Raw genomic sequence first — 15946 nt, forward strand, 5'->3', positions numbered from 1 at the left:
TTGTAAGAGTGTTTACATTGGTTTTTTTCATTTCCCTCTTTTAATAATATAAAGCAGACATGGTGCGTCTGATTTACCTCAGGAGGCAGCAGGAGAGGAAGGGTGCTGCCGGCTCCTCCACGGAATGTGCTGAGAGGAGTGGAAGGGGGCGCTGCGGTCGGAGTTATTTATTTTGTTAATATCTTCGGACCCCAAGGGCCCCATTCTCGTCCTCCCTGGCTGGTCTCCAGACCAAGGCTGTCAGCCAGGGAGAGTATAATATCTTCAGGCTATGGCCCATTTAAAGTTTTTCCTCAGCTCTCACTGAGCTTTTCCTGCAGCTCAGGGGAGGCCACACCATCCCACCTTGCCATGCAAGGGCCGCGGCCACCAGGCCCCGCGAGGCCAGGCCGCTGGGTGCCTCACAGAGCCCGGGAGTCACTCACCTGAGCCTCCGGGCAGACGGCGGCCGCAAGGCCAGCTCCTCCCTGCCCGAGCAATCCACGACCCGCCGCTCCTCCCTGCCCGAGCAACCCACGACCCGCCGCTCCTCCCTGCCCGAGCAACCCAGGACCCGCCGCTCCTCCCTGCCCGAGCAACCCACGACCCGCCGCTCCTCCCTGCCCGAGCAACCCAGGACCCGCCGCTCCTCCCTGCCCGAGCAACCCAGGACCCGCCGTGCGGCTCAGCCACCGTCCTGATCTCTGTCACCCCAGGTTCTTCCGCCCCCTCACAACCAAAATCCCTGGGCCAGTACCTGAGGCCAGGATGTTCCCCAGAGCCCCAGCCCCTGGCTTGGGGGGTGATTTGCAGGGAGTTATTCCTGCTTTCTGTGTTTCCATTCTTCTTAAGCTCCCTAAGGAGGTCTGATATTTAATTAAAGCATCATGAAAGAACTAGGTATTTAATTACATGATTATGTCAGATAGCCTAGCTTGATAGAACATCATAAATCCACAGAAAAATGTTTTACTGTTGGTGTTAAGCTGTTACCCAGAAATTGCAAACAGGCCAGCTATATTCTTCAAGCAATGGAAACAGAAGTAGTATCAGGCAGGGTTGCATACGCCTGTATTTTTCAGTAAAATTATCAAAAGACATTTGAAAACCCTCCGAAACAATATTCAATATTTATCTTGGTTGGTTAGTCTACTGACAGGAGGGTAAGTACCTAGCACAATGTCATTCATTAGCAGGGCTTCATTAACCCAGGCAAAGCTCGGTGCTAATGAAGTTATATTGCCTCCAGTGCCCTGACAAGCCAGCCAGCTTTCTGAGGCGCTGCCTGGTGCCATGTCAATGTCTCTAATGGCGTTACACCAGGAATGCACTACCTAATTATATAAAAAACTAGTTACAATTTTCAAACCCTAAAGCAAGTTCCAAACAAGGCCATTTGGGGGGGGGGGGGGGGTTTCTCTCTGCCTTAGGGTTTAAAATTACTATGGCAGCCTCTTGAACCATTGGCACAACAACAAAAACCACAAAATGCCTTCTATGGCACAGCTCAGCTCTGCAGCAGGGAACAGGGTGATCATGGGGGGACATGAACTCTCCAGCCAGAAGCACAAATTGGGATTTTACCAAGGTCATGGCTCAATCAGACAGCAAGCCTGGTTTTAAGCACCTAGGCCTGACCACAAACAAAACACTACTGGGCAGGTGAAACAAATGGCTACGCTGGTTCAGACTGACCACGTGAGTTTCACATTTGTTCCAGCTGTTCTGAAAAACACCTTTCTCCTGTCAGGCAGTGTGCTGGATCGGGTATTGCCTGCCCTTAGGCAGCTGGTATAAAATCCTAAAGGCAGCCTAACCAGCACATTGGCTGCTTTAGCTATATAGACAGGAATAAGTTGTATATCCACGTGGTATCCTGGTTGACTTAGTACTGTTGGTTGATCCTGCATTATACAGCACCGGTATTACTAATAGTAAAACCATAACCTGGTAAAACATTCCCTGCTGTAGTGGCAGGCTGTAAAGTGGAGAGTTTGTCCTTCAGTAAGTCTCCTGCTTTTGCACTGGCTAGACACGGCCAGGTGGTCCTTGATCAAAGCCCATGTGCAATGTATTTAAATGCGATCTGATCCAGGGCAGCCCTGTGACATATACCACTCCTACAAACATCCTCTTATATTACTACCACAAACATCCATCTCACTGCAGTGTCCAGGCAACAAAGTATGGATTTCATATCAAGTTCCATGATAAAGTGTAATCTGACTCTCATGTCTCCTCTACTCCCACCAGTAAAGCTATTTACTTAGACGCAGGGAACATAAAATTAAGTATAGCCTAGGCTTAAGCACGAGTGTCATGCTCCCCTTCCTGCCATATGGCTGGAAAAGGTGTTCTAGGCTTTAATCCTGATCTCTGCATGATTGAATCTTACAGCCTCCAAGTATTTTGGAGCTATCCTTTCTTACGCACCAACACCCAAAAGAGAGCATACCAAGTTCTCTGGAGCACTTGCCTCCTAGGCTGTGGCAGAGAATTATGGACCACATACACAGGTTAGACAGATGTGACACAGGCTGAAACACAAGCTGCAGCTCCCTCCAGACCTATGAAACTTTATCTCTCATCTCCCTGTTTTTAAAAGGTAGGAAATGTGCAGTTCAGGTGACAGTCTCCCACAGATCCTCAATCCACCAGTAAAAGCACAGCCTGATCTCTAGCACAAAACAAGAGGCAGAGCTCCTTTTCTGTGGAAGAAGAGTGTGATACCTCGTAAGACAGGCATAATGGGTGAAATCTAAAATGGTGCTTTGCCGATTCCCTTTATGCTAAAAGCCAAACACAATTGATAACCCTGAGCAACTACTTGTAAGATAGAGAACAGAGCTCCTCTGAACATCTGGCTAATATACCTGCCCTGTACTCTGTTTTGCAGGAGGATTCTGATATCCTAACAACAATACATGCCATTTGCTGGGTTGGTTTTTCAGTGGGTTTTTTGGGTTGTGGTTTTGTTTTTTTTTTTTTTAAACAAAGTGCTATTTATAAAGTGGCAAATGTAGCTTTACCATCTAATGGAATACTTACTTAATTAACATTTTTTCTACATCTTGCTTTTTTTCTTTTTTAAACTTTCTCTGCATATAATGTAAGTACGTGGCACATGAATACAAAAGTCAGCTTGTAACGTATGTACGTAAAGGTTTGTTATCTTTGGATCGCTACAAAACTTCATATTAATTTAGGAAATAAATGTGCATATGTCAAGTGTCTCAACAGCCACCAAGTACAAACCCCTGAGGTTCACTTCCTCTCTACTGCACGGCAGTTTGAGACAAAGGAGGGGTCAAGACATACAGCTTGAGCTCTTTTGCCTTTACACAAAGCAAGCACAAAAAGAAAGCATAAAGAGAATTTACATCTGCTACAAATAATTTGAAGTTAATTTTATTACTGTTTTCTATCAGCATTTTTCATTCCTGGGAAAAAGGAATCAATGTTGGAACAAGGCACAGCTTATAAGTAAGACAATTACCCAGACTGCCCCACCCTTTCAGCAAGATCAGAAAACAAAACTGGAGGAGGTAACGGGTACTGTCAATGTATTTCAGATTCAAGATCCGATGAGCAATTTCCATTAAATTCCACAGGAGTTAAGGTAGACAAACCAGACCCTCAGGTTTTAATCACAAATAGAACTGAAAACAGTGGCTGCCCTGTAAAGAGAGAGGTGTGCTGCAGTTAGGGCACGGGGCAGCGCACAGAACAGCACATCCTGATTACCCGTTTACCTGGTCAGCGCAGAGCTGTTCTCTGCAGTCAGTACTTTGGCCAGTCGAGTTTTAAGCACTTGCAGTTAAGAACCTAACACCCTCCCATAAGGGATCATTCAACAGATAATTCTTCTGCTACAAGAGCTTTTGCTTAATAGTCACAATCTACATTTTCTTCTTAGCTTCACCCATTCAGTTTTATTCCCTGTCTTTCCTCACATGCATCTCTTTGAGTAATAGGCCTCTAAATAATTTGTCTTCCCCCTCTGTGTTCCTATAACAATGAATAGATTATACTGTCTGAACTATAACTCTACAAATTTCCGGTGCATAGTTTTAGCAATAAGGAATTAGGTATTCTAATAAATACAAGGTTAAAACTAGGGGAAATTAATTACTGAGCTATAGATCAATGAGCAAGAGGTGAAACTGCAGAAGAGATGCTCTTACTAGATTATCAGACTCAAGGCTGATTTATAGCTTTCACTGTGCTTCCTTATCCATCATTTTTATATTACATAGAAAGGGTTACAAAGCACAAATTGCCTTTTCTTAATTAACGTTGAAGTTTTAGATAGGCTCAGATCAGGATAACCAGGCTAGGTTACTTTTTTTTTTCCCCAAAACTTGAAAGCAGAAAACATATTTTATTGATCTGGGAGAGCTGTGGCAGAACTGAATAATACAATATACTTGTCAGCCTGCAGCTTCCTAATATGCTTGCCTATGATTTGCCCAGAGATGACAACGAGCTGGGGAGCAGCCCTGCTGTAAAGGCCCTGGGGGTCTTGGTAAAGAGGAAGCTGCACAAGCCAGCGCTGTACCTGTTCAGCCTGGAGACGGGAGACTTCAAGAGGATTGAACAGCAGCCCGCCAGTACCTACAAGGTCATCAAAAGACAGCTAGCATAAAAGGGACTTTCTGAATTGTACTCAAACACAATTCTGCCTCTTCCACCTCTGAAAGGGATGATGAACTGTAGTTCAGGCTAACACATCAGTTCCCTAAAACTTTCTTAACCTGTTAGTATAGCATAACTCAGCCAGTGGCTCAACAACATTGGCAGCCAGCTTACACTAGTGCTCCTGCTAGTGACAGCCAAGGTAGGAAACTGTAGGAACGCGTGCTGATGTTGACAGCCTGGGCTGTGGGGAAGCATAAATTAAACTGAAAGTGGCAATGAAGATTACTAAATCCTGAATACTTTTCAGAAGAACTCCTCAGTTTGTCCAGGGACCCTGGCAACAAAGATACAGGTAGTCTCAAAATAATAACAAAAAAACCCCCAAACTCCATGAATGTAGTCATTTTAACAGAACGTGTAAATAACTCTGCAACCTCAGAGACATGTTTCACTGCTTCTGAAATAAGTGATTTTGCAAGTATGGCCCACACTAGAGGGAATATATATTCTAAGGAATAAAAAAGTTGCACAGAAACTGAGCATGTTTTTACTAGCCTCATCACAGTTGTAGTATCAGGATCAGATCTGGACTGCAACCAGTGTTTCATTCAGTCTTGTAGCTTCATTGCTACCTCTTTTAAATACTTGGTACAGATAAACACCTCTTCACTGTCAGTAAGGGATACCACGTTCTTAGCCCTACCATGTTACTAAAAGTAAAAAAGATAAGGAAAGAATCTTTAAAAATATGGAGAATAACTTTTTAAAATTATTGTTTATAATTTTATTTTCAGCACAATTTAAGTGGTTATCCTAGCTGGAATGAATTACAGTGCACTGCCAGTATTTTCAGAAAGGCCCTTCCACCCCAGGAAAAGTTCAGTTGCATTCTGCTTTAATGGGTCTTGGCAAGCTTGCACTATTGTTTTTGTACAAACAGAAGTAAATTTGATATAAATAAAAAATGGAACTTTATGTGAATGAAGCAAACATCAAATTCCTTAATCTTCAAAAGAAATTCTATCCCTGAATAATTAACTATGATATATTTATAAAACTAGAATAATTGAAAACAGAATTCTAAGTTGATTCATGTGGACTGCGCTGAAATATTTATTATTGCAAGTCCAGAAGATCTGTCTGGGTTTTGTCACTGGAAATGTCTAAACTCAGTGTCCAGATGTTTATTTAAGTTGCTCCCACATAGTTCTAATGTCAATTACCAGGGGTTATCAGAGAGCATCACTGTGTATCTTCCTTGACTAATATTCTCATTTCTTCTGCATCTTTGATGTTTTCTTTCATTAAAATTCCTGGCTCACAGCCACAAAAATCTGCCAAGCAGGCAAAAAAAGGTCTGCAGACATGACATATGATGATGCCCAATGTCTGTGCAAGGATAACATTTATCATCAGCTATCATTTAAGCAGTACTACAATCAGTACAATGCCAATTTAAAGCAGCTCAGAGAAATACATGTGAAACCAGCGAGTAAGAACTTCTAACTACTACGAAATAACTTGGGTCAGTAAAGAAAATAGTATTGCATATAATGAAGATTTTGTGAATCTCTGTTGAGTTTTTCCCCCTTCAGGAAAAAGCAGGGGGAAAATCAATGACAAAGTAATTTCACACATAATTACAAATGGAATTGATGGTTCTCTAACTCTGGAAACCACAATCACATCGAGACTTTTATAATAACCAGGAGACAACACAGGCCACCCATAACAATGACTTAAACAGAAAAAGCTTATCACACAGTGTCTGAAGATTTCCTACATTCACATGCAAATAGTTGGCTAACACAGCTCATTTATAATTTTTTGTATATATATCCATATATAGATATCTGTTGCCCAACAGCAGTTGGTTCATTTGGTTTGTAGGCAAATACTGGAAGACTTATTTTTAAAGATTTGTAAGAAAACAGAATATCAATGCTAATTCAATATAAATGGAAGTAGAGATATAAGACGGCTGGAGAAAACAGTGCCGATGCCACTTCATGTTTTCACGTTAGTACCCAAATATACTGGGTTCCTCTTTTGGTGAGGAATGTTACCCATTTTAGTTCTAATTGATCAGTAAGAGACAGACACCTTGCAACTTCAATGGATAATGGTCTAAATGACTTGGAAATGTAAATCTCGTGGATTATGTAATTTACTTCTCTCCCTCCACTGTTAGTTTGGGAGGGCGCATCTGCCTACTAGACCAAGTCCTAACAGCTCAGCCTTCAGCCTTGCTAGGAGTCATTCTCCCTCACTGGGATCTACAAATGGTGTCACTGCACCTCCAGATTCAGTTGTGATTCTGTGTGTGCAGTAAAAGATCCCATAGCTTCTTGCAGAATCGCAAGTTGTGTCACAGAATTTGTGCTCATTGCAGCACAGGTTGCGTACAACCTGCATGCACTGGGAGGGCAGTGCAGATGACAGCTTCAATTCAGAGATGGATGCAGGAGATCACATGCTGTTATAACCAGAGCTAGAGTACTCCCACCACTGTCTGACTAATCTCTGAGTAAATTAAATGTACATATTACTAGCATCAAGAAACAATTGAGAAAACATTTTTCAGAAAAAAAAAAAAAAAAAAAACAACAGAAGAAAAACATGGACAGAAATTTTGCAATTGAAATTTCTATTCAGGAGAAGTGTACAAAGAGTATCTCCTACCAAGTGCTCAGCTTCAGAGACTGAGCAAAACCTTGGACTGCAGCTACTTGCCACATTATATCACTGCCTTGATCTAATAAGCAACTCCATTAATACCAGCTGTGTGGATAGAGGGAGGAAATATGAATATGTTCATTAAGCATTATGGCCCTACTTATCTCCCTCATAACTTTAGTGGAGATGTGCCAATTCGTGCATGACGCAATTATGGTCCCCAATATCAAACTTGAAAAAGAAGCAATGAAGGTGTCACTTACTACAAATTCTTACAAACTTCCCTGACAAGAAATATCTCTTATACTTACTGCTGGAAGACACATTCACTCATATTTGGACGATTAAAAGTAAAATACTTAGTTCAATGATTCTAGCAAGTTGAAAATCAATTTGCTTCCCACACACATTTCACTGTGCTCATTTGTGTCGTCTCCTCACATTCAGTAATTGGTTCACAACTCTTATTCACATATTCCCTTGCACACAGAGATTAAAGAAAACACAGAGCCAATATCCCATTTCAACAGAACACTTGCACATAAATGTTCCTAGAGGAATAAAGCTTTGAATTCAGTACATGCTTTCATGCTTCACCAAATCAAGGGCCAATTTAATAAAATTTTAATAACCAAATGATCAAAACAGTTGCTTTAAACAAGGGGTGACTAAATGTCTCTAAAGCTTTGCATACATATGGAATAATAATTACAGTATTTACAAAGGAGTCAAATGGAGTTAAGCACTCATATCCCACAAAAAGTCAATGTGAGTGTAAAATGCTTGGACAACAGTCAGCTAACATTTGCCTGCCACAATGTCAGCAGTGACACAGCACTGCAGAAGTGTGAGAATAAAACACAATCATTAGCTTACTGAAAAAGAAAAAAATACCACAGCAAAATAAATGTTGTTTTCACACAGCTGTCTTTTCTACTTCCCTTTCCCTCCCAGAACGTGGGAGTTCACAACCTAAAAACAAGCCTTAGGAAACCAGGAAATCTCAGTGGTGATCTCCACACATACCACCCTAAGAGCAGTGGACTTGCAACAAAACATGAACCACAAACTCAGGAAAAATACAGTTCAGTTAGCACCTCCCTGGAACAAGACCACACCATGGAAGACCTATTCCCTAAAAAATTTGTCCTTGTAAGACACTTCGGAGAAATTACACTTCCTTCTTATACTGCTCTGAAAAAGAAGCAAGGCTGGCAAAGCAGAGAAAAGCCACCTTTTCCTACAGCAGAGTCCACAGGGTAGGGCACAGCTTCTTCCAACACTGGACCCCCATTCCCTGTTCCCTTTATGCCATTCATTTGATATAAAAGGCCAAGAATTCATTGCAATTCCCCTGACCCAAGGATATCCAGTGCAGGGTTAACCATTAACTTGCTAGAGGCAGATGATGAGCCAGATGCCATTCAAATTAGGCCAAAAATGTTCTGAACAGGGTCCCACTACAGATCATTTTCACTGGCAAAACCCAGCATGGTACACAACTGAGATTACGGTCAGCCTCCTGGATCCAGGGAATTGACTCTGCAATGAAACTGCACAAAACAACCAGCCAGACAGATCTTAATCTACAACTCAGGCGAGTCAGATCCTACCTCCTCTGCGAGACTGCTAAAGGCTGCCAGCTTGTGGTGTGTCTGTGATACGGGAATCGTCTGCGAGTTCCATACAGAAACTCCCAAACTACTGCCCAGGGGCTGCTCGCAGAGCATGACCAGCTTTGGCCATAGCTTCCCACTCACGTTTTGATTCATCAGTCTGTAGCGTCTGGATATTCTTTTTCCTGGATCCTGATACTGCGTCCCTGTGGCAGGTTCAGAAATTCCACAGCACAGAGCCATGGTTTTCAAATTCTCTCAGTTTCCAAGCACCATTTCCTCCACACAGGAACTTGCAGCTTACTGCCACCGACTTTTTTTTCATCACATGGCCCTTAGAAGCAGTCCACATGCCATCAGACAGAAAACTACTAACAGAACTACTGACCTGTCAGCTAGGTGTAACTCTAAAAACCAAGAAAAACTTCTGTATCTTTTCTACCCTTACTCTTGTAGTCCCCCAAAATAATTAAGTGCAGCAGCATTTAGGTCTTTCTTCTTCCCAATGTTATTTCCCAAATACTTAACACAAATTTTTAGGCTGCTAAATCCTCTAGATCTTGTTATCACCACAGCTAGCAAACCAGATTGCCTGTTGTCTCCCTCAGGAAAGGTTACAGCTGTGAACAGAAACTCTAACAGAGTGCTTGTCTTCTGTGCAGTTTGGGGATCAGGTACTCCTAACAATGCAAAAACTCAAGGGACCACAGCTGCTGCTGCACAGATACATGCCTCAGACTTGCAGCACACCACTTAAGCTCTCTGTGCCATCTTTCGGACCTGCACAATTGCCCAGCTTTAGGTCTTATAGATCTTTTCTCATCTATCTGCATTCCCAAAAGTTTTCTTTTCCTATATAGCAATTGTTTCCTAACTCCATGTCCAGTGTTTTCGGAGCACTAAAGCAAAAGGTTCCAATTTTCTCCAAAATTTGACTGCAAACTTTACATGGTCAAAACCAAAACATTATTCACACAAGGAACTTCAGAAACGCATTTGCAATTCTTTATTTTCTACTGGGTTAACAGCCCACTCCAATAAAACAGTCCACTCCCAAAAAAGAGAGCAAGCTCCTTAATTCTCAGTGTCTGTTTTGAAATGTTCTAGAACTGGAGAACAGTGAAATACGCAACAGCAATACCATACTTGATCAGAAACTTAATTCAGTATGACTAAACCATTCCAAGATTCATCCTCTTATCCTCCAACCTTTTAAAAACTTCTGGATTGCACATCCTCCTTAACACAGGACTCCCTTTATACCTGACTCTTTGCTTTCTTTTCACTCACAAAATCTTAACTCAAAGTACATACCTGTGCTCAGAACCTAGGATCAACAACCCCCTATGAAAGCTTCCAGGTTTTACAGTAGTACAAACCCTTTAACAATAACTGAAAATTCATACCTTAAGCTTGGTTTTGTATTCTTGCTTGTTGAAGCAGTTCTTCAACAAGAACTCCCCTGAACAGCTAATTGTGTAACAATTATATAATGCACTTCACCTGTTACTACAGTGATTTATTTATTTATTTATTTTCCTTAAGGGTGAAGTTTGCCCATTCAGGGAATCCCCTTTGGCAAAGTCCCGACATGTTGAATGCTATCAAAACACAGATCAAGAAAACTGTGTCTGCTTCACAAAGTTTAGAGAGCAAAAGTAAGCCTTAAAAGCACAAAGAAAGAGCATAATTTTAGTTAGCCTAAGAGAGTGGTCAGCAGAAGCCTACATTGAGCTAGATTTCGGTAATCTAGAAAACAAATTCTTAACTGTGTAGCTTTATGTAAAAAAGGTGTGACAGCACAGTCAGTACAGGGAGAAGGGTGATGATCTTATCGAGGGGAGAGATGTGAACGGGCCTGGAAGTGGTAACATGCCCTTCATGCAACAGCAAAGGGAAAGCCAATAGGCTTTCTGAGGCCTCATGTCCTCAAGTAGTACAACAGACTGAAATAATGGGAGGACTGATGACAAGACCCAGCTAGACGAGCAGGTGGTAGCATGGACAATGGTGGCTGAGAGGTGAACCGCATTCACAAGAGAAGAGCACTCCACTGGCCTGTGGAGTCAGAGCCAGATGCTGAAGATGCTGACAGCAGAAATACATACAACTAAGGGATCAACATGGATGCTAAGGGATGAATGTGGATGACTGAAATGGTGCCAAAAAATAGTGCTGACAAAGACAAGTGATGGTGAGAAGCTGGGAGGATGAAGCAGGAGCACACAAAGAAAAAAAAGACAAAAGAGCACCCTTGGTTTCCAGAGACACCATTCTGCAGGAATATGTACGCATCCAGGACAGCCTTGCACACACAGCTGCCCTGCACACACTGCTGCTGCAATGTCTCAGAAAACAGGTGTTGCCAGGCTATATATACAAGGAATCTCTGAGGTTTGTTTTTTAGAACTGAACTCATGTTAGGGCTGGAATATTCTAGTCAACAGTGGAGTATAATTGTGAAATACTTCTCCAGTGTGTTCCTTATCTTTCAAAATTCATATTAAAAGGCAGAAAATGTTATTGTAAGGAAGAATTTTTTTTTATCTTCAAAAAACAGCTAAAGGTGCAAAATACACAGAGCATTTTCTCCCAAGAAAACCAGAGGGTGGATCTCTTAATTTACAGTATCAGACTATGAAAAAATAGTATCTCAAAGTATGAAAGCAGTGTACAAAAATACGGAAAAACACCAAGACCTTTAATAAAAATATTCAAGTCTTCAGATTAACTTGAGCTCTTGATGGGCTTTGCAGTAATTACCAAAAATGAAACAGCAGAGTCCCTTAAAACCCAAACAGAATGCGAGTTACAAAATAACTTGAGATTCTAAACCTATTTACAACATAAGGGCAGAAAGTGTTATTTTAAGGTGCAGGCACAGAAACAAGTTCTCATGTGATAAGAAGCTAACTTACAGCCTAACTATCATGTATTTATTGTAGGTGTCCAGGCATCTGTTTTCACCACAGGGTAAAAGCAAGATAATCTTAAATAGATAAAAGTAGTATCTCACATTTATACAAGACAATAGCTTTCATACATGCAAGCAGTTCATAGGCACCTTAGCTTACTTTATGGACGTGTGCTGATGCCCTTTGCAATCACATTTCTGTGCAGAAAAAGCCTTCTCTGGTAGATGACTCATCGTAGCCTGCAAGTGTATTAAAGAGCTCACTTTGCTGTAGCTGAAAACAATAGGGCATTCCATTAGGATTAACTGCCCCAAGTGCTCAAAACAGTCCCCAAATAACACTGAGGTTACCCCTTAATAACATTTATATTTATGAGGTTTATATTGAATCCTTCCCATATAATGTTAAAATTTTAAGAAAAAACTGACTAGGATCAAGCATTCTCAATATCTAGGTTTGGGTTTTAAGAAGTACTGCATAAAGATCAGTTATGTGGCTCATCCTCAGACATCCCTTCTTGAATTCAGTCCTCTGCTGAAAAATAATCTTCATCTCTCACTTCTCTGTATTGCATTAAGGCCTCCCCCTCTGGTTCAAACCTGAGCATTTTTATATTCAATCTCTCTGCAAGCTTCTGTGCTGCAAGCTTGGCTTGCATTTCCTATATAAAAGAAAAAAAAAAGGACACAAGTGAGAAAAAGTGTTCATTTGTCATTTTTATCGTGGTCATGAAAAAACTAATATGCTAAAGTATAAACTTGACATAATAATATTAGTAATTCCAGAGTGGGCTTAATTAAGAGTTTTAGTAACTAGCAAAGAAATTTCAGGTTTCTTTTCACACTTAGATATAACGGTGCTATTAATATTTGAAGACCTTTTTATAAGAGTTGAAATTCCCCGTGGGGCAGTCCTCACCTGTGATACACTAATGTCAACTTTAACAGAACAAAATGTAAGAGAGCAGCTGTGCACAGAAACCATGTAGCAATAGCAATGCTCATCATTCAACAACCTCAGCAAACCATCTTCCAAATAAATTACCTCCCTTAAAGTGCCAAGGTGACTAAATTAGCAAGTGCTTTTAAAACAGTAAGTAGCAACAAACACTTTTACAACAGTGTCTGATTTAAACATTAGCTTGGCACTACCTGGCAAGTCAAAATCAAATTTCATTACAACAGAATTTGAAGACCGTCAGAACTCACGTTCTTCAGGCACAGCATAAATAAAGGCAAACGCAGATACTTGCATATTTTAAGAATAACAAATACTGGTAGGCCTTCGTTTATGCAAGGGTCAAAATCTCTGAAGACTAATAGGCAAGGTATGCATTTAAATTTCTAGTCAGAGGTGAAGTGAGTGCAACAAGGTTAGCGTGCGTATCAACACATGAAGAATAACACTACATTTTGTTTAATGCAGGAATAACAGTTTCAGAAGCCATTAATACATTATTTAATTATATCATGAAAAGAATCAAACGCAAGAAAAAGTGCCTTTCCTCAGTCTGCCCATCTCAATTTCATCATCAAATTCATCAGTTTGAAAAGATCCCTTTATGCTTTCTTTTTTTAGGAGTGATCCCAATTACATAATCACTTTTCAGACCAAATCTTAAACTCGTACCTCATAAGCTTCTTTTTGCTGTATCTGAATTGCTATGGATTCCTCTATGGATAATAGCTTAGCAGGGGAATGGTGAAGCGGTGGCAGCCGAGCTGCTGTGATGTCATTCAAATGTTTCTTATCTCTAAGTCGTCTTTCTTCAGTAGTAATCGGAGAGCCACATCCCCCAGGGGATTGACTGGATGAGGAACCATGCGATGATCCACTTTGCTCTCCTAATAATCTGAAAGAGATAAAACATAAAAGTTGTGATCCAAATTTGCAGCACAAGCTTGAACAACTTCAGTTCCAAAACTTGTTATTTTCAACATGTAAGAGCTGAAAAGAAGTCTGAAGTGTTATGACACCATAAACAAATAAAAAATAAGCAGCTCTCAGAAAAACTAAAAAGATTTCTCTGCAGAGACAGTATCACAAGTTACTCCTGAAAGTGAACAAAAAAGGTATGCCAATTAATTAGCAAGCATGAAATAGCAATGCTTTGGGAGTCACATGAAGTATAAACTGCTACTGCTACCAGTACAGACAACATGAATTGTAATTTCTTTAGAGGTGCAGGAAAAGCGAAAGGCTACCTGCTATTAAAGTTCTACAAGTTCTAGAATCGATCCACAAGAAAGTTTTGCCAATTGTTTAATAATTTTGTAGTTTAAGCTATGAAAGTCTATGAACATTCATGACAATTGTTTCATTGCTCAATATTGAGATTCTGTGGCACTTCATGCTAAAGAGCCAATATATTAACCTTGCAGGTCATATGACTTTAAATCTCTTTAATCACCACAAGAAAATAAACCCACCATGCTTGTTCTGTACCATTTCCAATTTTACACAAGTCAATGATTTCACAAAAGGTTTTTCTATTCCATAATACTTACATGTTGGTTTTAAATTTGCTTTTTTTTATGACTGGGTTCTTGGCTCTAGACTCTAGAACTTCAATATAATGTGGTGTCTTGGGCTGCTGGCTTCCAAAGATATTGCCCTTAAGTTTAGCCACATTCTGCTCTTTTTCCAATACTTTTTCATTATTATCTCCATCTACAATTGTAACTTTTTGAAAAGCATCAACCAATGCGTCTTTACTGTTGTCCAAAGCAGCTGTAATTTCTGTACCATCCTCAGTATTGCTCTGAGACAGCTGCTGATCATTTTTCAGATGACTGCTTGTGGCTGACTTGGAAACGACTTCACAAAAAAAATTCTGATCTTTTGTAACAGTCTTTATTTTATCATTTTTCCTCTGAGTCCTTTGATTTTTCAGACCTGTATTTGTGGCACCTTGCTCAATACATTCTATCTCCTGTCTTTGGGAAGAAATCTCAGAAACTTCTTTAATATTAGAGTTTTCATTACATACTGAGGAATCTTCACAGTTTAGTGTGTCCTTGTTTAGGATAACTTGCTCTTTGCTTGTATTAATCTCCTCCTGTTTCACCTGAAATTCCAACCTGACAGCAGATAACAGCTCAGCCGTTCTTGCTAATTCTTCCTCTTGTAAAATGGCAAGTGTAAGCTTTTCAGCAAAATCGGAGATCTTCTTACCCTTATCTGGAAGCCTAGCAATAAATTTCCTAAGACAAAAACAAAAACAAAAAACAAAGCTATTTAACAGAGTATAAACAATCCTATTTCAGTCTGATATACAGAACTGTTTTATTAGAATAGTTAACGTGGCAGGTTTCTCATTCTAACATTAAGTTTCTTACTTACATACTACATTTCAGGAGAGTGGTGAGATGCAAAGCACTTGCAGCCTCAGATGTATACCATGATAAAGCACCTATTACATTTTTTTTTGCTCAAAGATGGAACTGCTGCTCTAAAAAGTGCAGCGTGCAAAATACCATTTAGTATTTTCATCAAAGTGGAGCAGACAGGATTTTCTGTTCGTATTTCCAGAAATAACCATGCAGTTGTTACTGTGAATGCCCACAGGCTATAAAACCAGACAGACGTATATGGTTTGAACGACATCCCCCGGCTGAGATCGTGACAGCCCCGACAGGAAGGGGCTGCGCGGTCCCGCAGCCTGACACAGCGGCAGAGACTCTACGACGAGGCCGAACGGGGACAGGGCCCAAGGGGAAGCGCTGAGGGGCGGCAGCCCCGCGCCCTGCGGGGAGCTCCGCATCACTAGAGAGCGCCGCTACTGCGGCAAAAGCTGGAAGCCCCTGCGCCAGACGCGGCTTCATCCGCCCCCGAAAGGAGTTAAAGGAGAGGAAGAGGTTTGGCCGCTGCCGCCTACGTGGGGACGGGCGAAGCCGGCGGGAGGCCTGAGCCGCTCCTCGGCGCCCGCGCTCCGCCTCTCCTCACCTGTCCGCCAGCAGCCGCTCCTGCCGCCTCAGCATCTCCCGCAGCTCGGGGAGGCTCCGGCCCCGCAGGCCGCCGCCGCCGCCCGCCGCTGCCATGCCGCCCCGCGCCGCCTGTCACCGGGACAGCCGTCCGGGCCCGGCGCCGCTTCCGCGGCTCCCCGGAGGCCGCCATCTTACC

At 41.5% G+C, this 15946-nt stretch overlaps 1 protein-coding gene across 1 annotated transcript; it reads right to left on the reverse strand.

Annotated features, from left to right (window-relative positions):
• Positions 1-11033: 11033 nt before the first annotated feature.
• Positions 11034-15864, reverse strand: POLR2M (RNA polymerase II subunit M). The gene is made up of 4 exons (XM_059824117.1): positions 15770-15864; positions 14332-15027; positions 13454-13676; positions 11034-12485 (listed from the first exon to the last, which is right to left on the reverse strand). The coding sequence occupies exons 1-4, from the start codon at positions 15862-15864 to the stop codon at positions 12348-12350; spliced, it is 1152 nt and encodes a 383-aa protein (XP_059680100.1). The 3' UTR covers positions 11034-12347.
• Positions 15865-15946: the final 82 nt, after the last annotated feature.

Source organism: Gavia stellata, chromosome 13, assembly GCF_030936135.1.
Source record: "Gavia stellata isolate bGavSte3 chromosome 13, bGavSte3.hap2, whole genome shotgun sequence".
Lineage (NCBI taxonomy): Eukaryota > Metazoa > Chordata > Aves > Gaviiformes > Gaviidae > Gavia > Gavia stellata.

Coding starts and splice junctions, on each gene's coding strand:
- POLR2M (XM_059824117.1), bottom strand. CDS start 15,864: ATGGCAGCGGCGGGCGGCGGCGGCGGCCTGCGGGGCCGGAGCCTCCCC. Junction 15,028..15,769: donor GAGCGGCTGCTGGCGGACAG/GTGAGGAGAGGC, acceptor TTTTTGTCTTAG/GAAATTTATTGCTAGGCTTC. Junction 13,677..14,331: donor AGCAAATTTAAAACCAACAT/GTAAGTATTATG, acceptor TATCTCTTTCAG/ATTATTAGGAGAGCAAAGTG.